At 41.3% G+C, this 22,981-nt stretch overlaps 1 protein-coding gene across 4 annotated transcripts in view; it reads left to right on the top strand.

The window, feature by feature from the left end:
• Positions 1 to 22,981, top strand: part of TLK1 (tousled like kinase 1) — a 207,942-nt gene that overhangs the window by 166,342 nt on the left and 18,619 nt on the right. For all 4 annotated transcript variants that reach the window (XM_075829437.1, XM_075829438.1, XM_075829436.1 and 1 more), the window contains 10 exons: positions 539 to 610; positions 2,990 to 3,065; positions 5,805 to 5,851; positions 5,972 to 6,067; positions 6,842 to 6,931; positions 11,495 to 11,587; positions 17,214 to 17,324; positions 18,979 to 19,115; positions 19,749 to 19,937; positions 22,688 to 22,754. In XM_075829437.1, the coding sequence (XP_075685552.1) occupies positions 539 to 610; positions 2,990 to 3,065; positions 5,805 to 5,851; positions 5,972 to 6,067; positions 6,842 to 6,931; positions 11,495 to 11,587; positions 17,214 to 17,324; positions 18,979 to 19,115; positions 19,749 to 19,937; positions 22,688 to 22,754 (978 nt within the window). The remainder of the gene's footprint in view (positions 1 to 538; positions 611 to 2,989; positions 3,066 to 5,804; positions 5,852 to 5,971; positions 6,068 to 6,841; positions 6,932 to 11,494; positions 11,588 to 17,213; positions 17,325 to 18,978; positions 19,116 to 19,748; positions 19,938 to 22,687; positions 22,755 to 22,981) is intronic.

Below are 22,981 nucleotides of genomic sequence, written 5' to 3'. Positions count from 1 at the left end.
TCAGTTCTCCCTCGGCATCTTCTGACCTAGGTCATTGTAGATTAACACCATCACTGTCTTTCAACCCAAAATAATTAGTTTTCGGGGACTAAAGAGGTAGGAAACTAGTAGGAAAGTTTAAGACCCCACATTTTGAACACCAGGAATGGATCCCAGAGAGAAGCTTTAGCCTTTTCCCTTTTGTGAACTTGTACTAATCAACCCAACAACGTGTTTCTTTAGTTTTTTTTTGGAATGGTTTCTCTTTAACGACATTTGTGGCTGCCGATTGAGTTTTTGGAGTAAAAATCCATAATTTGCATTCATTTTTACATATGTAAATCTCGATTAGCTGATGTCGAAGCATTGTATTGTTACTGAGAAGGCAAGTAGTGTTATCACAAGCATGGCAAAACGTGTTTCAAATCTTTAGCTTCTAGGATTTATGCTATTTTATGGGCACAATTTTTTTATATACTGAAACAGTTTTTGTTTTTTTTAGAGTGTTGTGTACCTTGCTCACATTGTTTATTTTGTCCTTACTGTGTATTCTCTACAGGCCTCGACAAACAATGAAAGCTCCAACCACAGCTTTGGAAGCCTGGGTTCTTTAAGTGACAAAGAATCAGAGGTATGTTTACTGTATGCGGGGGATTCTGTGTTCCCTGACACGCATATTTATTATACTATTATACTTAACATTTGTTCATCTTCCTTTTCCTGGAATTAGACGAATGTTAGTAAGAGCTCAGAACACAATCTTGTCGTTTTTTATTCTGAGTATTTATAGAATTTAATCACATTTCACCAGTCTGACGGCTGCCATTCATGCATCAGATTTCAGAATGAGTGGGAGTGTTAAAGAGCCAGTACTTTCTAATCATAGGATGCCGACATAAAGGCACATGCCGTTTATTACTTCACACCTGTCTGTATTCCAGTAATTATGTCCATGGTATATAAATTATTTTGGGTGGGTTTACATGGCTACAAAATTTAGGCTATGACTTTGTAAAACAGCCCTTAAAGAGGCTCTGTCACCAGATTATAAGTGTCCTATCTCCTACATAATCTGATCGGCGCTGTAATGTAGATAACAGCAGTGGCTTTTATTTTGAAAAACGATCATTTTTGAGAAAATTATGAGCAATTTTAGATTTATGCTAATTAGTTTCTTAATGACCAACTGGGCGTGTTTTTACTTTTGACCAACTGGGTGTTGTACAGAGGAGTGTATGATGCTGACCAATCAGTGACCAATCAGCGTCATACACGTCTCATTGTTCCAGCCCAGCTTCTTTCACTGCACAATCACACTGTAACAATGGGCTGGAACAATGAGAAGTGTATGACGCTGATTGGTCACTGATTGGTCAGCATCATACACTCCTCTGTACAACGACCACTTGGTCAAAAGTAAAAAAACACCCAGTTGGTCATTAAGAAACGAATTAGCATAAATCTAAAATTGCTCAAAAATGAACGTTTTTCAAAATAAAAACTACTGTTATCTACATTACAGCGCCGATCAAATTATGTAGGAGATAGGGCACTTATAATGTGGTGACAGAACCTCTTTATTGTCCTTTGGTAAGCAAAGAGTTACTTGACCTTAGAGTTCTTGGCTTATGGAATAAACTTTGGCTTCAACATCTAATGTTACACTAATACAAAGTGACTGAAAAGACAAAAATGATATATGTGTAATTGAAAATCTGTTTTTTGGTGAAGGACAGTTACGTTGGATAATGGATGGATAATTTTTTATATATTTTTTTAACTCTTTTATGCAAAACCCTATCAAAGAGTCCTTCGGGAATATGGCTGCATAATAGAGCTGTAGACGCTAACTTTCTATAATATACTCTGTTCAAATTTGCTCCCTGGCGCTGCTGGACGGGCAAAGTTTATTTAGCCATTTCTATATAGATCTCTCTATATAAGTATTCAACATCTACTCAGATTAAAACAATCCAAACCTGTTCCATTGGATGCCATATGTACAGAGATATTTTCTCCTAGAAGCATTGGTTCTAGAGTAGAATATCTCTGCACATTCGGCACCTGACAGCCGGTACAGCTCTGTACTAGGGAACATGGCCTCATAACCGGGATTCTGCCATGTGCATTTTTCTTTAAAAGGGGTTTAGGAAAACCCCTTTGTGGATAGGTGATAAATATATGATTGCTGGGGCCCCTCTACTGGGACGCCCCTGGATCTATCGAACAGGGATCCGGATCCCCGTTCCTCCTCCCTGCAGGAGGAGGAATTTGAATGAAGCGGCGGTCGCACATGTGTGTTGTCGCTCCATTCAAAGTCTGCGGGAATGACGGCTGCCGCCATCAGCCCCAAAGACATTGAATGGAGCGGCAGCTCACTTGACTGACCGCCGCTCCATTCAAAATACTCCTCACTACGATCGTGAGGTGAGGAGGAATGAGGGTCCGGACCTCTTTTCTAGAGATTGGTGGGGATCTCAGCAGTGCGACCTCCAGCGATCATAGATTTACCACCTATATTGTGAATACGTGATAAATGTTAATTGTGGGAAGACCCCTTTGTAGCCGGTGCTGGGTTCCTCTCCTTTTGGCCCTCTACTTGGCACCATGGGTTAAGCAATAAGTGTGGTTCACTTGTTAAGGTGTCTGATCTCTTTGAAGGGGTTTGGTACACGAAAAGCATTTGACACCAATTAATAGGATATGTGTTAAATGCATGATCGCTGGGGGTGCCACATCCGGCACCCTCACCGATCCATTAGTCCCATAGACATTGCATGGAGCAGTAGTGAACATGCGTGACCGCTGCCCAAGTCAAACAGTAGACAGAGGACCCTTGTGATCGCTGTGTTCCCAGCGATCATACATTTATCGCTTATCCTGTGAATAGGTGATAACTGTTTTTCATGGGCCAAACTCTCTAACCAACAGTTTCTGCTTTGAATAAATAGCAAATATTACTTTACCAGTTTAGTTGAATTAATTTTTCATATTTGATCGTGTGTTTCAGACTCCCGAGAAGAAACAGCCAGACTCTTCAAGGGGGAGGAAGCGGAAAGCTGAGAATCAGAATGAAAGCAGTCAAGGTAATGTAAATATTTAAACTGGGTATTGAAAAGCATTTCATTATATAGCACAAAATATTGCATCTAATTTAATATCTCAATGTCGTCTGTTTGGTGTGAATCTTAGCTTAAAGTGAATGTCCTCCATGCAACGCCATGTCGTTTTTGGGTCCAACATTCTGTACTGACTAATTTCTTAACATATTTTCATACAGGTTGTAAGCTTTGGTTTTGTGGCACAGAGCTCCAAATCCTCTGCATAGACACAGTTACAGTGTCTTGCCATAGCATTCACCCCCCTGTGTTTTTCCTGTTTTGTTGCATTACAACCTGGAATTAAAATGGATTTTAAATTTGATTTTATGTAATGGACCTTGTTAGAAAAACAAAAAACAAAAAAAACAAATCTCAAAAGTTGTGAGTGTATATGCATTCACCCCCTTGGCTATGAAACCCTGAAAAAAATAAGAAGCTCTGGTCAAACCAATTAACTTCAGAAGTCACATAATTAGTTGAATAAGGCTCCCTGTGTATACAAAGTGTCACATGATGTCCCTATAATTACATCTGTTCTGATAGGCCCCTGTCTTTAACACCACTAAGGCTTCATGCACACGACCGTGCCCGTAATTATGACCCGTAATTACGGGCACGGCCAGCCGTGGACCGCCTTGGACAGCCGGTCGTTTTTACGGCCGTGCTCCCATTATAAAGTATAGAAGCACGGTCCGTAAAATAAAAAAATAGGACGTCCTATTTTTTTCGTCCGGTTTCAAGGGCACGGACACCCTCCTATAGACATACGGGAAGGTGTCCGTCGGCCATAGAAATCAATAGGACCGTAATTACTGGCGATTTTTATGGTCGTGCATGGGGCCTAAGCAAGCGACATGAAAACCAAGGAGCTCTGCAAACAGGTTCGATACGAGGATGTGGAAAAGTATAGATCAGAAAATTTCTGCAGCAAAATCTGCCACGTGTGACTGCACCCTTATCTTCTTCTCTCTTTACCAGATTAAGGTGCCCACCCATGAAGATCGTAATTCTCCCCCTTTAGATGATGCATGAAATACCTTTCATCCATTTGACATATTAATGTGACGAGTTAATACGGAGATGAAGGATATAATATAGGATTTGAGCATCTCTGGTTTGGACTTTATTTAACGGCATCAAATATAGATGTCCATCCAATTTATTTTACAAACTATCTACAGGACCGTGCTCGTTATTTAATTCAGCTGCCTGCAGCATTCCTGCTCTTGTCTGATCACGGTGACATGATGTAGGTGATAGTCCGTCTAATCATCCTCTAGCTACGGGCATCTTTTGTCTCCGATACGTGGACCAGTACTGAGAATCTTTAGTATTGGAGCTTAGTAACTAGTTTAATCCCACGTATACTGCAAGCAAGAGACTAAAACGTCAGCGGATAACTAAAAAAAAAACGGCATTATGTAATCTGTGTTTACTGCAAGCTTTTTGCCTTACAGTATTGGGGTCGTGAAATAAACCCATTTCAATCTGTGTACAGCTCTTTACAACATGTTGGTGCCATCTAAATAATGTGAAAAAAGAATTGTTAGGTTTAGGGTTTTTGACTGGCTCTTCGGTCAGATGATATGCTAGTGTATCCATTGTTTTTTTTTCTTCAAATGAAATCAAGAATTCTGTGCTGATTAATTTCATAATATATCTTTGTAGATTTCAGAGATCATCTCAGTAGCTTAATGAAGACAGCTTTATTATTGGGCTCAATGTAAGCTCTGTCTTCATTAAGCTCCCCCTAGTGGTAACTGCAGGCAGCCAGATCTTCTCCATATAACTCTATTTCTGCATCTCAGAATAATATTAAATGGAACTTGGAAGTATGATGTAATATGACCTACAGAATAAATTTTATACCTAATTTAATGTTTACCATTTCTTATTTCCTCAATAGATTCTCTCTGTCATCCTTAGATGCAAAACGGGTGGAACAGGGTCATAGATATATAGATTCAGTATAATGTATTGACTGGAAGGGTCATGTACAGTAAATATTATTTAAAGTAAAATTTCTAACAAGCTTTGTGAAGCCAAATAGCTCCTTGTAATGAAGGGCAAGGAGACTCCTCAGTACATTTGATCGTTTAAGAAATTTAATGAAAAGTCAAGGTAAGACTCTAGACAATTGTAAATGCTGGGATCAGCAGCTTACAGTTGCCTACTTTACCGCCTGGTTAGGGCTTGTTCAGACGAGCGTGTCTGTTTTGCGTTTGCAAGAAACTGACTGGTTTTCATCCTTGTGAAGGTCCGTGTTGCGTCCGTCTGTGTTCCATGTCAGTTTTTTGTACTTCCGTTTGTCATGAGTTGTTCTTGTCCGCTGCTCTGCTACTTTCTGGTTCCGTTTTTCTTTTCAGCATCTCTTTGAAACAGATTTGTCAAAAACGGACAGCACACGCATGGTGTCAGTGTGCTGTTAAATTAAGTAGTGCTTGCTGCCATTTTTTTTTCAATGGTCCATGCAAAAGACCTGACGTATGCATAGCCCCATTGACTATAATGGGTCCGTTGGACACACGGACAGCACGCGGACGAGATGTACGCTTGTCTGAATAAGCACCTACAGTTTTAGCAGAATAAATATCTACGGCATAGGCTCTGATTATTTGGATTGGTCTGTATCTTTATAGACCACAATATTTGTCGTAAATTAGTTTTGGTTTTTTGGCTTAGCAAAGATTTGTCATTAATTCATTCTTCTTTTCTCTTCCATAGGAAAGAACAGTGGTAATCGAGGTCATAAGATTAGTGACTATTTTGATGTAAGTTGGAAATAAGAATTAATACTGAAATGTACAGGAGAATGTGCCTCGTGTTTGAGCTCCAGATACAATGTCATTGGGACATACCTATAACCTTGTCGTATTTACATGTCTCCCCAGTATCAAGCAGGGAATGGTACCAGTCCTGTAAGAGGCTTACCCCCTTCAATACGGTCTCCACAGAATTCCCACTCACATTCCACACCTTCATCTTCTGTAAGTCTTAACGCTGTATATCCATCAATAGGTGTTTAATGGGGTATATCTTGAAGTTATTTAAAGTGTAGTTCTATATGCATAAATCTTTCCTGCACAACACTTGATGTGGTATTGCAGAACCCCATTAATACTGCAAGGTGGGGGCCTGCAGGGAAAAAAACATCTGCCTTACTCATATACTTTAAAAATTCCACAATGTTTTGCTGTCAGTAACCACAGCCGTATGTGAACTTTGCAGCAGTGGCCAGTTGCTTTCCAATGATCACATGACCATGTCCTCCATTGGCACCAGCGCTGTAAACATGAGATGGCCTGTGACGACTGCCACGTTGTTCGCATGCAACAGTGTTCTTACATTTTTTTTTAATAAAGTATATTAGCAAGTTAATTGTTTTTCAAATCTCTCCCTTGGTGCGGCCCCAAAATACCCCCTTAACCTCAATTGCTCCTTAAAGGGCCTGCCTCATAAAGACCACCCCTATTCATATGCCCTATTAGGGCATATGGATGTCATAGAGAGGGGTCCCCCCACTCGGGTCCCTTCTTTGTGAGCCAGAATAAAGTGCTCTGGCAGACCCGAAGCAACCGTGCATTACATGGATGACCAGTTCTTTAAATGGCCACCATATAATACTACATTTCCCCTGCAGGGGAAATGCGTTGCCAAAGGCGGCTTCCCCTACTTGCTGCATATGATTTGTATGGTCTGTTCTTTACACTCCTGGTGAGTAATACCCTACATGTCTTTACTTCACTTTCATCTTGTCAAAGGTTCGACAGAACAGTCCTTCACCTACTGCATTAGCGTTTGGGGACCATCTTATAACACCCACAAAGCAGTTATCTTATAAACTAATTCAAGTGAGTATTCTTTTTCAATACTGATCCGTTTGTTGCTATTTATTACATGGTTAAAATTTGTGTCCATTGGTATTAATCTTTTTCCGATTATCCTTAGACTCTGTTCACACTGTGTTTGGCTTATACATTCGGTATGTACATTAAGAAATACTCCCGACATATACATCTAACATGCCCATAAAGTTGTATTGACCAGCTGTATATCAAGTATCCATTTGGCAAAAGTTTAACTGGTATACGTCTGTATTTCTTTTTTTCAACTGTATTGAAATAATGATATAAGTTGTAGTTGTAAAAGTATAGGCATGCAGTTGAATACACTAGGGGTATATATTCGGTAGCCCAAATATGATGTGAACAGAGCCTTGGGGTGATGTAAAAATTAAAGGGGTATTCCCACTTTGGACATTTATGCCATATCCACAGGATCTCCATCTGGGACCCACACCTATCTCTAGAACGGGGCCCCCTGACTCCCGTCCTTTTGTTGCTGGGCTTTGGACACTGACTTATGAAGTGGCCGGGTTATCCGGAAACATGTTTTGCTATGCTGTTTTGTTTTGGAACTCCTGTAGAAGTGAATGGAAGTTACGGAAATTTAGCTAAGCTTTTTCCGGAATCCGGGAGCTACGGAGACCGCGGGAGCTGCGAAAACCTGGCCACCTTGTAACTCCGTGTCGGGGGAGAGAGAAGGGTCCCAACTTCACCCTATTGATTATGCATGAGCGTGCATGTGTATGGGGGTGTCAGGAGGAATAGGCCAAACAATCGGTCGGCCAACAGCGATCTGAAATGTATGGCCAGCTTTAGGGACTGAGTCCCTTCCTTAGGATTAGAGTGATAAGGTTACATAGAAAGGTTTTTATAATGAAAATCTGTCATACGCCTCATTGACCTGTGGTGCCCTGTTATTTCGTTAGAGCCTGCAGAACCTCTTGGACTCTTTTTGCAGTCTGTTTTTATCCTTCGTAAGCGCCTGCTTTGCCAGCTTGGTTTCTTTTTTTGCTTTAAGGGCTCATTATAATAGGCGCGCCAAGGAGCATCCTTAAGTGAATACGGAAATTAAATTTACAGCTGTAAGATCTTGTCAATAAAGCTGGCCATACACTTTAGATAGCTGTCGGCCGAATGCCAACAGCTATACCTCCCAACCCCCCATACGCATGCATGCTCAGCCGAGCGGCCTGTGTTCTCAATAGGAGAAAGGGAGTAAGCCGCTGCCAGACTCCTCCGGCAGCGGCTTCTCTCCTTACAAGCAAATGGATCGGGCATGTTGAAATCCAGCAGCCCGATCCTTCCCTCCCCTGACATCTGTCAGACGAGAGTTGGAACACCGCTATACACATAAGAGGGTCGGCTCGTCCTGCTGAAATTGACATTTATCTGTGTAAATGTCTATCTGAAACAGGTGGTAAACCATAAGTTATAACAAAGACTCCAGTTAGTCCCTCACCAGGTCCTCACCAGGTCCTCTCTGGTACAGCTTTAGATAAATAAAAAAAATTGTAGTCATAAAGGACTTGTCCTCTCCCCTGACAAGTCTCTCTTGGTAAGCAATTGTATTCCTCATAAAATTCCAATGCTGGAGCACCTTTTCTCAGAACTCAGTATTTTGCTATTCCTCTGTTATTCCTCCGGGAAATGTACGACTTCCTTCGGCAGCCATTTTTCAGATTTTCACTTTTGTTTTTTCCTCCCCACGTTCCAAAAGCCGTAACTTTTCTATTTTTCCATCAATATTGCTGTTTGAAGGCTTGTTTTTTGCGGGACGAGTTGTAGGTTTTCACAGCACCGTTTATTGTGCCATATAATGTAGTGGGAAATGATAAAAAAATATATATGTGGGGTGGAATAGGAAAAAAACAGCGATTCCTCAATCTTTTGGGTGGTTTGGTTTTTACGGCGTTCACCGTGCAGGAAAAACGGCTTGTTAACTTTATTCTGTGGGTCAATACGATTACAGCGATACCAAATTTATATAGTTTTTTTTTTTTTTTACTACATTTACAAGGAAAAAACTGATTGTTAAAAATAAGGTTTAAGTTTTGTCGCCACATTCTGAGAGCCATAACTTTTTTTTTTTTTCGTCGATTTAGCAGTATGAGGGCTTATGTTTTGCGAGGCGAGCTGTCGTTTTATGTTGGTACCATTTTGGGGCACATGAGACTTTTTGATCACTTTTTATTTCATTTTTTGTGGGAGATGAAGTGACCAAAAAACAGCAATTCTGATGTTTTCATTTTTTCTTTTTTACGGCGTTCACCCCTCGGACTAAATAATGATGTATTCTAATAGTTCAGACTTTTATGGATGCGTCTATACCAGTTATGTTCGCTCTTTATTTTTTACATTGTGCTTATGGGAAAAGGGTTTTTTTTTTTAAACTTTTCAATTTTTTTCATTTATTAAAAAAACTTTATTTTACGGTTTCCCCTAGGGAACTTTAACCAGCCATCATTAGATCGCTTTCACGATATACTGTAATACTAATGTATTGCAGTATATCTTGATTCTGACAGTGTCCTATGAAGCCCTGCTAGAGAGCTTCGTAGGAGTACAAAGATGACGGACCTGAGGGCCTTTATCAGGCCCCCAGGCTGCCACGCCAATCAACAGCACCCCCTAATCGCGCTGCGGGGGGGGGGGGGGCGTTGAAACGTTACAGGGGCTCGCCCCCCCCCCCCCCTGGTTTTAGTAATTTAAATGCCGCGGTCGCTATTGACTGCGGCATTTAACAGATTAAACGAGTGGGATCCCGCTCGTTACCCGGAAGTGTCGGCTGTGTGTTACGCCTTACGGAGCGGGGTGAGCCCGCTCCATACTCCCCCACCCGGCGTGCGCCGTAAATGTCGGGAAGGGGTTAACTGGGTGTTGTCATTCCCTTTGTCAATAGTGTGTGTCCCTACATAGTCTGACACTGTCTAATCAGTACTAACATTGGCAAACTGTGTAGGGACAGACCATATTGAAAATGGTAACACCCAGATGTCCCTTTATTCATACATACATTTCCAGGAGATATAACTGAGGAATGGTGCAATGCAGAGTTCTAAGAAAAGATGCCCCAAAACTGTTATTTTATGGGACTGTAAAAGTATTTTACTTTAACACACATGACCAGAGAGGTGACATGGCCTCTTTAAAAAAAACAAGATCTGCATAATTATAGAGTAATCCCCGCTGTCCTTTTCCTCTCAGTGGCAGCCACGATGGGAAGTGCTGGAAGCTCATAAAAATGTGTGCTTCCAGTTCTTCTCCTCTGTGGCAATGCTGATTATGTACAAGAGTTGTCTGCTGTGGCTGTGTCTGCTGTTTTAGTAAGCATAAAAGCGGTTCTATCATTCTGGTGTACAGGTTTATTTAAAGGGGTTGTCCACCTTCTGACAACTGATGACCTCTCCACCAGATAGGTAATCAGTATATCATCGGTGCGAATCCGACACCCGGGCCCCCGCACCAATAAGCCACTACGGTGGTCTGCGGGCACCGGATGTTATGGCACATAATGCTATGTACGGAGCCCGGAAGCAGTTGGCTCCGTACATAGCATAGCGGCCGTGCTGCAGAACTGCAGGTCCGCTCCTATTCACTTGAATAGGAGCAGTACTGCAGCTCGGCCGCTATTCCGTGGCCGGAGCGAAGTTCTCTCGGCATGTACCTCCGGTGCACGGAGGCGCTGGAGCAGCGGACCTGTGCGGGGCCCAGGTGTCGGACCCCCACAGATCATGTACTGATGACCTATCTTGTGGATGGGTCATCAGTTGTCAGAAGGTGGAAAACCCCTTTAACCTCTCATTAGAACAATCCATTCCGGGTCAAAGCTATTGTAATCTATAAAAGCAATCTAGTAATATATAAAATAAATCCAGTAATATACAAATGAAAAATTGTAATATATAAAATAAAGCTAGTAATATACAGAAGAAATATAGTAATACTCAAAATAAATATAGTAATATATAAAAAAATGGTAATATATAAAAGAAAACTAGTAATATGCAAAAATATATAGTAATATACAAGAGAAATATAGTAATATATAAAATACTGAAATACGAAAAGGTATGCAATGTGTCATATAAACAATCATATGAGACAATAATAATTATATTGCAGGATGGGTAACATATAAGATTATATAAAGATTATTTGAATAATAATAATTCAATTCTATATCAGACATTTTTTTATATGAAATGATACAGAATCAGACCACTTGGCCACTTAGTGTCCAACAGGTATATCCAGTGAACCTTGCACTGTTTTTATCTTTTCAGCCAGTCACTACCTGTCCTGATACATTCTTCAGAGTTTGGAACCCGACTTGATTGGGGGGCTGCTTGGTCACAAAAATGTTTAGAGATTGGTTGCACTGTTGACTTGTACTGCGATATTCTGCCGTGTGTTACTTTCATTGAATGATCAAATATATATTCAAATATATATATATATAGAATGTGTGTGTATTGTGTATAGATATATAGACTGCCTTTATATTTGCTTTGGGACTTCTTCCCCCAAATAAGTCCTGTCTGAAGTTAACATTCTTTATATGTCGTGCAGACTGATCTCACAATGCTGAAGCTTGCTGCCCTAGAAAGTAATAAAAACCAGGATCTGGAAAAAAAAGAAGGCAGAATAGATGATTTGCTCAGGGTGAGTAATAACCATTCTGAAAGAAGAAACCTTACTCTGTGGAGTCACAGCTACAAATGTATGTGGACACGTTGGATGACTTGTAAATTTGTATAATGGAGTTTTATACACAATAGTATGAATGTACAGTCCTCTTCTGACCTCCCCGGGGCTGCCGATCGGACAGCCACTCACACCTCATATCTCTGTAAATATGACATGCACATTTAATGGATCTGAACATACGTGTTATTAAAGGTGTCCGGGCTGTTGTCTGTACTTAAAGTCACCTCTCCTGACATGAAATTGCAATTCTGTACATCTTTTCTTAGAACTCTACATTGTGCCATTCCTCTGTTATCACTCCTAGAAATGTATGAATAAATTGACAACTGGGTGTTTACTAGTTGGGGGCGTGTCCCTATACAAACTGACAATGTCCAATCGGTGCTGACCGTGACAACACTCCCAACTAGTAACACCCAGTTGTCAATTTATATTCAGACATTTCTAGGAGGAATAACAGGAACGACACAACACAGAGTTCTAAGAAAATATGTTTTAGAAATATTTCATGGGGAATACAAGTTTTTACTAAAACAAACATTTCAGGAGAGGTCAATTTCTCTTTTAAGGTCAATTCACACGCAGTTTTTTGGTGTTGACTTTGACGTGGAAACGGCAACCCGAAATCATGCCCCCCCCCCTCCCATTATATTAGATTCAATGGCCGCTAGCAAAAAATGCTGTGGAAAAAAACCCCGGAAGTTCAAAATCTGCCTCAAAAATTCCTGAAGGAATTCAGAGGCAGATTTTTTTCTGCCTTCAAAAAGCTCTTGTGTGAACAGGGCCTAAAACTGTTGTCTCATAAAAGACATTGGTGTCAGTGGTCGGACAACAGACCACTTCTTGGTCTGTTACTTTTTGTCCAGTCACAGTAGGTAGCCACTGTTCGTTCCCATGACAGATATGCAACATTTTGTGAGCTCCTGTGAGATGTATTATACTGTGCAGCCCAGAAGAGAGAAGTATGGTTTTGTCTCTTTCATATAGTAGTTATTAAAGGTAAGAATGCATAGTAAGAAAATCACATTTTCTGAAAATGTTTATAATTTCCAATGATTGCTGCTACATGAAGGAGATGTGCTATACACACATAGGACCTTGTACCCAGATAAGATGGGAAACATCGTGATTCAGCTGTTCTGGATAATCCTACTATTGAAAAGCTCTCTCTGAAGAGCACTGAGCATGCCTGGGACTTATCCTGGATTATCTATAGATGCTTTCTCATCTCTCCTAAACTGAAGTAAAGATGGCAGCCTGCATTAAAGACAAACCGGTAACATTGCACAGGCGACCAAAGAATAAGTGACAAGTTCTCTGTAGCAAACATTTAGTACAGATAAAACTTCTTCCTTTTTGGACGTTGCCAGTTATGAGGTGGGAAGGAGTGAGTGACTGCAGGAATCCTCAGGTCTATTGTGTCTGACAGCTGCTACCAGAATCCTACCTAGTTCTGCGGTGGTCCTGGAAGTGGGTGCGGGTATCCCTGTATAATTGGACCTACCATTGAGGAATCGGAGAATGCTGGGTGACCAGATGCTAGATCTCCTTATAACACTAAGCTAGTGAAAGCTTTCATCTCTTAATTAAAAATATTTTTTAATCAAGAAAACTGTGTGTCTATTTATGTTTGGCCAAGAGGATTTACCTGAGTGGGTTCACATTGTGCGTTTTAGGATTTTATCTGGTGGGTTCACATTGTTCTTTTTTTGTTGCGTTTCCAATATGTTGGAAAGAAAAATGCAGATGAAAAAACGCTTACATTTTTAAAAAAAAATGCATTGGGTTTTTTTAAATTACCAGTGCGTTTTGCAAACTCTTCCAGCTGTAAGCCTATAGGGGCAATCTATTAAGACTGGCGTTTCATACACGAGTCTTTATAGTAGGAAAAGTTGAAGTAAAATGTGTCACATCTTCTGTCTGCGCCATCAATCACCCGTACATCGCCAATAGAAAAAAAACACGCACATACTCACCTCACCGCTGCTCTTCTCCCTTTCAGCTCCCTCATCACGCCGAGCAGCGCCAGGGCCTTATAGGCGGCGCAGCCCTTGAATCTCATCAGTTCTGCGTCACATTTAACGTCCTGACCCTGCCCAGTGTCATTACGTTGTATTAGCCACGCAGGAGTGATAAGGGAGAGGAGGAGTAAGGGGAGTATCATTTATTTATATTTTTTCATTTTAAATGTTTAATGGGGGTGTATTCTTATCAGGGGGGGCAAGGTAGGGGCCCAGCCCTGGCCTCTACCTTGCTACGCACTATAGAGTGAAATCTATGCCAGCTAGTAGCTGGCGTCGATTTTCACTATAATTTGCCATTTTTTTTTGCCATAAATTTGTCAGGCCACGGTGACCATACCCCTTTCCCCTGAAGCAACACCCCTTTTCACAAAAGTATCGAGGATGGCAAAAAAGCGGTGGTATTTCCATCATTTCAAAAACACACAATGTGAACCCAGCCGATGAAGAAGGGTGTCCAGTTTGGTGGCATTCAAGGTCAGGGCTCTTTGTACCCCGATCGTGATCATCCGCACTAAACACATTTAACGTGAACGCCTACTGCATGTCTGGGTTTATGATCTGACGATGCCAATTTCAAAGGTCTAGAATCCCCCCAGGCAGCCACGTTACAGCCTTCCAAGAAGTGTAGATTCTGTTGTAGCAGAAGAAGAGGGGGGGGGGGGGTATCCAAATGCCTGAAATAATCCGTATCAATGGTTTTGGAATAAGATGTTCAAGTGTCCACATAATGCGGTCTACGTGTTGTCTATTGAGGTTGGTTGCATCCAGCTATTGGTATATACTAAGTGGTAAAGCTTAATAAATTTCAATTGTGGTATATAGAATAAGAGATAAAACCAACCTATTGTGTATTTTATATATAACTTGGGTGGCACTTACATCCAACATATACTCTTGATGTACGTCATCTTCCTGGGATCATGTTATACCAGTGTCTTGTCACTACTGGATTTAGATCTACACGTGATCTCTGCACCGTTATATGATGGCTCAGCGCTGAGTCCTTGGAATGTCCTTGACGGATCAGCCATGTTCTAATTACTTCCCTTCTTGGAGGGCTGGATGGAATATTGCTTTTTGTAGCAGTCTGTGCCTCTAATACGGGGCTGCTATACATCTCATAGAATAGTCATCCTATAAATACCCAGCAGTGCATCCTCCATAAATAACTACTGCAAAGATAAATAGGCAAGGAATTGACAGTAAATGTTAACAGTTTAGATTCAGAGACTGGGAGGCAGACGGGGTTATTTTATCTGATGCCGCTGGTAGCACAATTAGAGTTCACAGATGAATTGTAATGTGCGCTGGTAGATACAAAAGAAGCACACATACATGGAAAATTCCTCCTACTGAATGGCTTCCGGCTTTGCTGCCAGTTTTTCTTTTCTTAGTCATTTAAAGCAGTGTTAGGTCTTCTTCATTCATTCTCAATTTTATAGGAAATCTCAGCGCAAAATCTAAAATGTGTTATTGGGTCTAAAAGAAACAATATGTAGAGTAGATTGGCCAATAATAGTAGCAATAAATATTTAAAACAAAAGATCAAACATGAAGGAAAATGCATATACCCACTCACCTTCCCACCCTCTTCAGCTGTCTATGGTCACTTTCCAACTTTTCATACATAAATCGAGAGCAGACTAAATAATTTATCCAATTTTGTCGTGAACGTGACTGTATCACTAACCTAAGGCACCATCAGCTTAAAGTGAAAGTGACCCTCCAGTTGTCCATAAAAATTTCATATTATTGGGGTAATATATAGTTAAAGTACCTGGTCCCCTCATTTTTAGCATTTCTACTGCTGATCTGCCAATTCCCCCTCCCCTCTGCATTCATCTAAAATAGCTGCCAGCTTCCAAACTCTAGCCAATTCACAATGTGCTGCAGTAGTCTGAGACACTCCCCCACCCCCCCTGCTTTTAGATAAACCAGCGTTGATGACATCAGCACTGCGTACATCCTGTGTCTTCCAGTGCTGATGTCATCGGCGCTGGTCCATCTGAGAGCAGAGGGGAGTGTCTCAGTCTACCGGTGCATAGTGTGCATAGGGTAGACTAAGTAGCTGGCGGTCGATTTAGATAAATGCAGAGGGGGTCGGGAAATGGCAGATCTGTGATAGAAACCCTTAAAAGGGGAGCACCAGGTACTTTAACATTACATTCCACATTAAGGAGAACTGAAGGGTCGCTTTAATACTGCTCTAGCACTACTTGTATTCATCTTCATTTTGGTTGCAGTTTCGTAATGTTGGTGCTTCAGAGTTTTTCTGAAATCCACGCAGCAAGTCTCCTTATTTCATCAAATGGCTAGTAACTTATTGGTCTAAAGTTTACTATAGCATGGAGGAGTGTATTCTAAAGCAGTTGTTTGCCCTTTGTCCTTCTACCATCAATGCCAACCCAGCTAATCTCCATAGGATCTGCTGTGAATCTGTTAACTATGGCCCAGACTGGTGTTTCATAGGCCCCATGCACACGAAAGTATTTTTGCGGCCGCAAATCTGCCGGTGAATTGCGGCCCCATTCATTTCAATGGGCCCATGCACATGACTGTGGTTTCCACTGTCCGTGCATGGCCCAGGAGCCAGGACCAGAAAAAGAACGGACATGTCTTATTACTGCAGTGTCAAGGCTCATAGAAATTAATGCACGCAGCCATATGCACGCCCCGTGGCCGTCCGAGCCGCAAATCACGGCCGTGCACACCACTACGGTCGTGTGCATGAGGCCTTAGACTGAAGCCCCCTGCAGTAAGATGCGTTACTTTTATGAAGAGGCGCACTCCTTTTAATAAATTTGTCGCATCTTGGACACTCCATGCGATACAAAGTGAAATTTACACCAGCTGGTGCATAGATTGACACCAATTTCTGGCAAAATTTGTAGAGCCGCAGGTTGTTTTTTTTTTTTTTTTTTTTGGAGAGCGGTGTAAAAGCGTAATAGACGCAAAATAGAAATCTGCCAAAATGTGCAAAATTCTAAATTCCTCATGTATCATGGGTTCCTGCACAGGGGACTATATAACTGTATTGATGTATACCCTTATACAAGTGCTTACAAACTAAAAAGATGATTTCCTTCCTGTCTGTGGCCAAATAATGGTGGAAACCCCTATAATTGTTGATTTTTGTGAATTGTACTTGTTGATTTTAAGTTCGCAGTATAAACTAAGCCAAAAAAGGTTGTGATAAGAAAACTTGCTATTAAAATGCAGTGAAACGCACTGGTCCAAGATCTAGCGTTCAGCGTCTGAGATCACAAAGCATTACCGCTGTGTCTGGCTTTGAACTGTAAACATTACCGGATGAAATTGAGAAGCAGAAGTAAAAATGCCATGTGTCGTGTATGGAGAATGCAGGGGCAGGAAGGAAAGGCCAGAGTAATAGACTAGTATGTAATGACATCAGCTCCAGACACACATGTAGTACACTTATCCGGTGACAGGAATAAAACGCCTCTAGTACCAGGATGATGTAATACATTCAAATAGGGAAATAATAACCCGACGTATTGTGAAGTTTTTGTAATACGTTTTTTCTTTTCAACTTCCAGACTAACTGTGATCTTCGACGACAAATAGATGAACAGCAAAAAGTTCTTGAAAAATACAAAGAGAGGTTAAATAAATGTATTTCAATGAGCAAAAAACTTCTTATTGAAAAGGTGAGTTGTGATCAATGGAAAGGACTTTTAGGCTGCGTTCAGATGATTGCAATGTGGCCACATTTAAGCATAAGGCTGGATTCACACGAGCACATTACGTCCGTAATGAACGGACGTATTTCGGCCGCAAGTCCCGGACCGAACACACTGCAGGGAGCCGGGCTCCTAGCATCATACTTATGTACGATGCTAGTAGTCCCTGCCTCTCTGTGGAACTACTGTCCCGTACTGAAAACATGATTACAGTACGGGAGAGTTGTCCTGCAGCGAGGCTCCCTGCAGTGTGCTCGGTCCGGGACTTGCGGCCGAAATACGTCCGTCCATTACGGACGTAACATGCTCGTGTGAATCAAGTCTAAGTATTATGACCGTAAGATATGGACTCTCTGGGGTTTAAGCAAACCGAGCCGAGATCACCATGGACCCATATGACGATCTAAGTGTGTTTGGCGGGGGGGGGGGGGGGTTCGGGTCTATGTCATACAGACGTAATTGCAGCCTTATTTCAGCCATCTTCATGTGAGAAGTATGTGTTCAAAAAGCTTAAAGTGGGTTACTTCCAGAGATCATTTTAAAGGTTTTATATAATTCAAAAAGTTGTCCTGCTGTCGTTTAGGACATCTGAATCCATTTTCGCATGAGAGCTTCCTGCTGATTGGTTAAATGCATGATACAGCCAATACGCACATGTCTTTCATCCAGGCGCTATGTTAAATTTTCTAAGTTACAAAAAAACACTAGGATCATCTTAAATTAGGAAAAAATATGAAAGTCTCAGGAAGGGGACCCCAACAATCATAATTCTATTGCTTTTAACCTCTTGGCGACATCCGATGTACAGTTACTTCGAATGTGCGCTACCCCAAGATGGCTCAGGAGCTGAGCCCGTGCCATACACAGCAGGTGCAGACTGTTTGAACCTTCCACTTACAACTGCCGGGCTCAGAGAGAACTCCCATCCCAGCTGTTTCACCCCTCAGATGCCACAGTCAATAGCGACCACGACATCGAAGCAGTTAGACCGAGGGAGAAGGCTCACTTTGTCCCCGATTACCCCTCCTACCCCATGTCGAAATCACGGGGTGCCGATTGTTTGACCTGGCAGCCGGTGGCTTATTGAAGGCCTCCAGGTCTGCCATCAGTCTCCTATTATTAAAGGGATTTTCCCATTATTATTTATCACCTATCCACAGGATAGATGACAAATATCTGATCAGTGGGGGTCCGCCCGCTGAGACCCATACCGAACACGAAAACGGGCTTACTCTGCCGTTCCAGGGAGGAGCCCCATAAGAACAGAGCTGTACTGCCCATGCTCGACCTCCAGTCCATTCATTTCTATGGGGCTGCCCAGCGTTATCTTCAGGAAGATTCACTGTAGTTCACGCCCCGTCGGCTACAGTGAATTTACATATCGGGCGCCAAAAGAAGGGGGAACAAAAACTCCGGAATGGGAGGGGAGTAGGAAGAAAACACAGCGATGGGAATAGGGAGGGATCGGGCTAAAAGAAACATATGTAATTTAGATTTTAGGACCTAGTGACAGGTCTCTTTAATTGATTATATATCCGTCCATTCTGTATACAGGGTCACCTTGTAGTTGGATAGTAAGTATTGTGTAAAAGCCAATGGATATTCTGCTTCTTTAACACAGAGCACTCAGGAGAAGCTTGCGAGCAGAGAGAAGAGCATGCAGGACAGATTGCGGCTGGGACACTTTACCACCGTCCGGCACGGGGCCTCCTTTACTGAACAATGGACAGATGGATTTGCTTTTCAAAACCTTGTCAAGTTAGTCTATTGTTATTGAATTTCTAGAATTATCACTCATGAGCCAGATGATGTCATTGTGTTACTGGCAGGAAAGATCAGCTGAGGAAAGTTCCATCTGAGGCTTGAAGCAAAGAAATACGTGGCATATTAAATTGTTTTCAGGAAGGTTCAGGAAAGCCTGTATTCCGAGGACATTCATGGAAAAGTCATCATAGTCACCAGCACAGTTCATTGTAGAATTGGTCCAATATGCAGTTTGACTATATAACCTTATACCGTCCACATATCCGCATCTGGTTTCTTTTACTATTTGCTTAGCATAAAAATTTGGAGTGGTATATGTAACATATATTTCTTCTTCAAGCTACATAAAATAATGGTCCTTTCACACTGCTATTAATGGGGATTGACTCTCCCTTCCATTTATTTTCACAAATGACATAAATGGAGGTGCAAGTGAAAAAACGGGGAGGGGGACTAAACTGATGTTTCGCTCCAACGCTATTGTTATGTCCAAGTCTTCATGCACACCGCCGTTAGATACTATACCGGACATACATGTGTTTGTCACTAGGACACGTTTTTTTTGCAGATGTTTTGGTGGATTATTTTTGTGTTTTTTTTTTTATGCTTGTTTTTGCGGTTTTGCAGGCAACAAGAATGGGTAAATCAGCAGAGGGAAGATATTGAACGACAGAGGAAGCAACTAGCTAAGCGAAAACCACCATCTACAAATAGCGCCCAGACCCCATCCTCCAATTCTGAACCAAAGCAGAGGAAAAACAAAGCCGTCAATGGGGCAGAAAACGACCCCTTTTTGAAACCTAGTTTACCCCAATTGTAAGTTGTTGCTCTTTGTGTGCTTGTTCCTGGGGTCATAGGTATCATTTAATGTAGCAATATGAGACCGTACATTAAAGGGGTTTCCGTGAGTTTTCATCATCTGCATATAGAAATGATAGGAACTTGCCATTATACTTTATTAATTCTGCACCCATAATGCAGTGTAGAAAAGCATAATCCCTATGTAAAGAATAAGGTGAATGTCCTTTTTGTGATATCCCGTCCATATGAACATATATAGTCCTTCCACTTTACGCGAATATGAAGCGTTCAGTGGAAATGCAGATTGAGCATGGAGTGTGGGAGCCCATGTGGTCCATGATTACGTCACATAGAAGGACCCTTAACACTACTGAACGGGGGCAGAATTATTCATTTATAATGGTAATTGTTAATATAATTTTAATTGGCTATCTGTGCTGACATGCACAGGTTGGTAATGAAGTCATTTCTATAGCATGAATGCATGTATTGTATGAATACAAACGAATAGAAGATATCGAGGCACTCACCGGACTTGCAACAAAATTTCTTTATTCAAAGATCATATAGATATTGTATGAATACATTCTTGCTCAGTAAACTTGGTAAACCATAGAATTCTAGTAATTATTGAAAAATAGGGTGAATTTATTTACTTTTTTATGTTTTCTGGCGTAGAAAGGTCGCAACTGGCCCAAATATTGTAACTTTTTAGCCATGTCCAGCGCTCTCGCCATTCAAAGTCTATTTATACCTTGGAAATAATTTTCACAGCCCTTAAAGGGAACCTGTCACCAGCATTTAACCTATTGAACTTTACTTATCCCTCACTGGCCGCTGCTATCGATTGTTCATTGCCGTTATCCCCGCTCCTAAACTCCTCCTCCAACTGTAAATAACGGTCTGCAAACATTTTGCGCTTTTTATTGTAATAATCCGGTGTCACTGTCTGCGCACACATCAGAAGAGGACATCAATGCACAAGGGTGGGATTTTGTGTGCTGGGGGAAGACGAGCTGTCAATCAAAAGTAAGGAGGCGGAGCAAACTCGGAAAGACTTGAGGAATGAAGATTTGACTCTTTTCGAATGAAGATTTGACTCTTTTCGAATGAAGATTTGACTCTTTTCGAATGAAGATTTGACTCTTTTCGAATGAAGATTTGACTCTCTTATGCTCATCTGCATGCGGTGTGGGAACACTAAAAAACTGAATACTAAAGCTACAGAGCCGACTAAGTAGACAATTATAGGTTATATAGAAATTATTTTTCACCCACTACCACCTGGTATTGCTGGTTTAATAGGGGAAATGCTGGTGACCGGTTCCCTTTAAGAAAATAAATAAATGGATGAAGCTTAGTAGAAGGGGGCATGGCCACCCGCTGCCCTCCATGTTTACTTTTTTTTTTTTTTTTTACAGAAACTGGTCGGAAATCTATGCAGATTTTATTCAGTGGTGCACGGACAGCCAGCGATGCAACAAAGTTATTAAAAAGGCGCACTCCGCTTAATAACTTTGGCGCATCTAATTCCTGCTTGTTTCTTATTAAAGACTGTTGTATGAAACTCCAGTCTTAATAAATCTCCCCCCATAGTGTTTTTATGCATAGCCTAGGAATTTATTCGCTGTATTTTCTTTTATGATAAGGTTTCTGCATTGTAACAGTCTGTGGCTATTATTTCCCCAAGAAAATGCTCTGGCGTTCCACTGAACGCCAGTTGCTCCCTCATTCTCATGATTGATGGGGGTCCTGTGGTTGGACTCGCACGGATCATATATTGACCGCATAACTAACGATATTCTGTCAGTCTTTATAAATACGTAACCTCTGTAAAGAGGGGTTCCCATCATAGACCTTTATGGCATATCCACAGGATATGCCATAAATGTCTGATAGATGCGGGTTTCATATCTGGGAACCAAACCTATACCCAGAATGGGGGTTCCCAAACCTAATCCCACCTGGTGAGGAGACAACTGGCCGCTGTTTCCATGCAGGGAATCCGTGGCGTAGATTATGGCAACAGCCAAGCTGGCTGTGCTACAATGTTTCCGTATCGCCTGTATACTTCCATGGGAGTTATGAAAGCCACGTAGCACAGCAAGCGTGACTGTTTTTGTAATCCCGGCCAACCTCTGTTTTCTTTCTCACCCTGGATGAGGCGGCCACCTCACCAGGCGGGACTGGGGACTCCCATTCTGTAGGTGCGGTCGTAGATGTGGGATCCGCATCGATCAAGACATTTATGGCATATCCTCAGGAAATGCCATAATTGTTCAAGATGGGAATACCTCTTTAAGCTATATACATATTACACAGTATATTAATACTGTTTTTTTATGCCATATTTATAGACTTTGCATGTGTGAATGCTAATGCTCAGATATATAATATGGAAGGCTAGACATTTGCTGAGAACGCTCTTCTTACCGTCATTGTGCAGTTGATTTTTAAGGTTGTCTGCTGCTCCCAGTGCTGGCAGAAATACATTTTGTTCTTTTTTTTTTTTTTTTTCTTTTATCATTTCATCAGCTACTTCCAACTTTCCTTGCGCTGGCAGGAGCACTAGATGAAGTGAGGTCATTTTATTCTGTTGTCGGAATGTTCTATTCCAGATATACTTAAAAAATGGTCAGATGTCATCTATAAACTATGCTGAGATCTCCTGCTATTTGACTATTGTAGAAAATACTCTGACTAGTCCGTCCATCTTACATTTGGTGAATATTAATGACTACATGACCATTTTTTTCCTTATTCAGGTTAACCCCTGCTGAATATCACGAGCAGGAAGAAATTTTTAAGCTTAGACTTGGACATTTGAAAAAGGTAATTCATGTTTGTCATTGAGTTAGTTTATAATATTCCAGGTTATATTGCACTTTGTGGTTGTTTTTTTTTTTCTCCATAGAAGTGGAACGCTTGTGTGTGTGCCCATGTTCTGCAGTGATTATGGCTACATTTGCGCAATAACGAAAATTGATAAACTGTATTCAGGGTTTTGCCTCAGAAGTACCGCTCTGCCGCCTGCGGAAACAATGACTGTTGATTTTCTT

The sequence above is a fragment of the Rhinoderma darwinii genome, chromosome 6, assembly GCF_050947455.1.
Source record: "Rhinoderma darwinii isolate aRhiDar2 chromosome 6, aRhiDar2.hap1, whole genome shotgun sequence".
Classification (NCBI taxonomy): Eukaryota; Metazoa; Chordata; class Amphibia; order Anura; family Rhinodermatidae; genus Rhinoderma; species Rhinoderma darwinii.
This window is presented reverse-complemented; position numbering and strand designations above follow the sequence as displayed.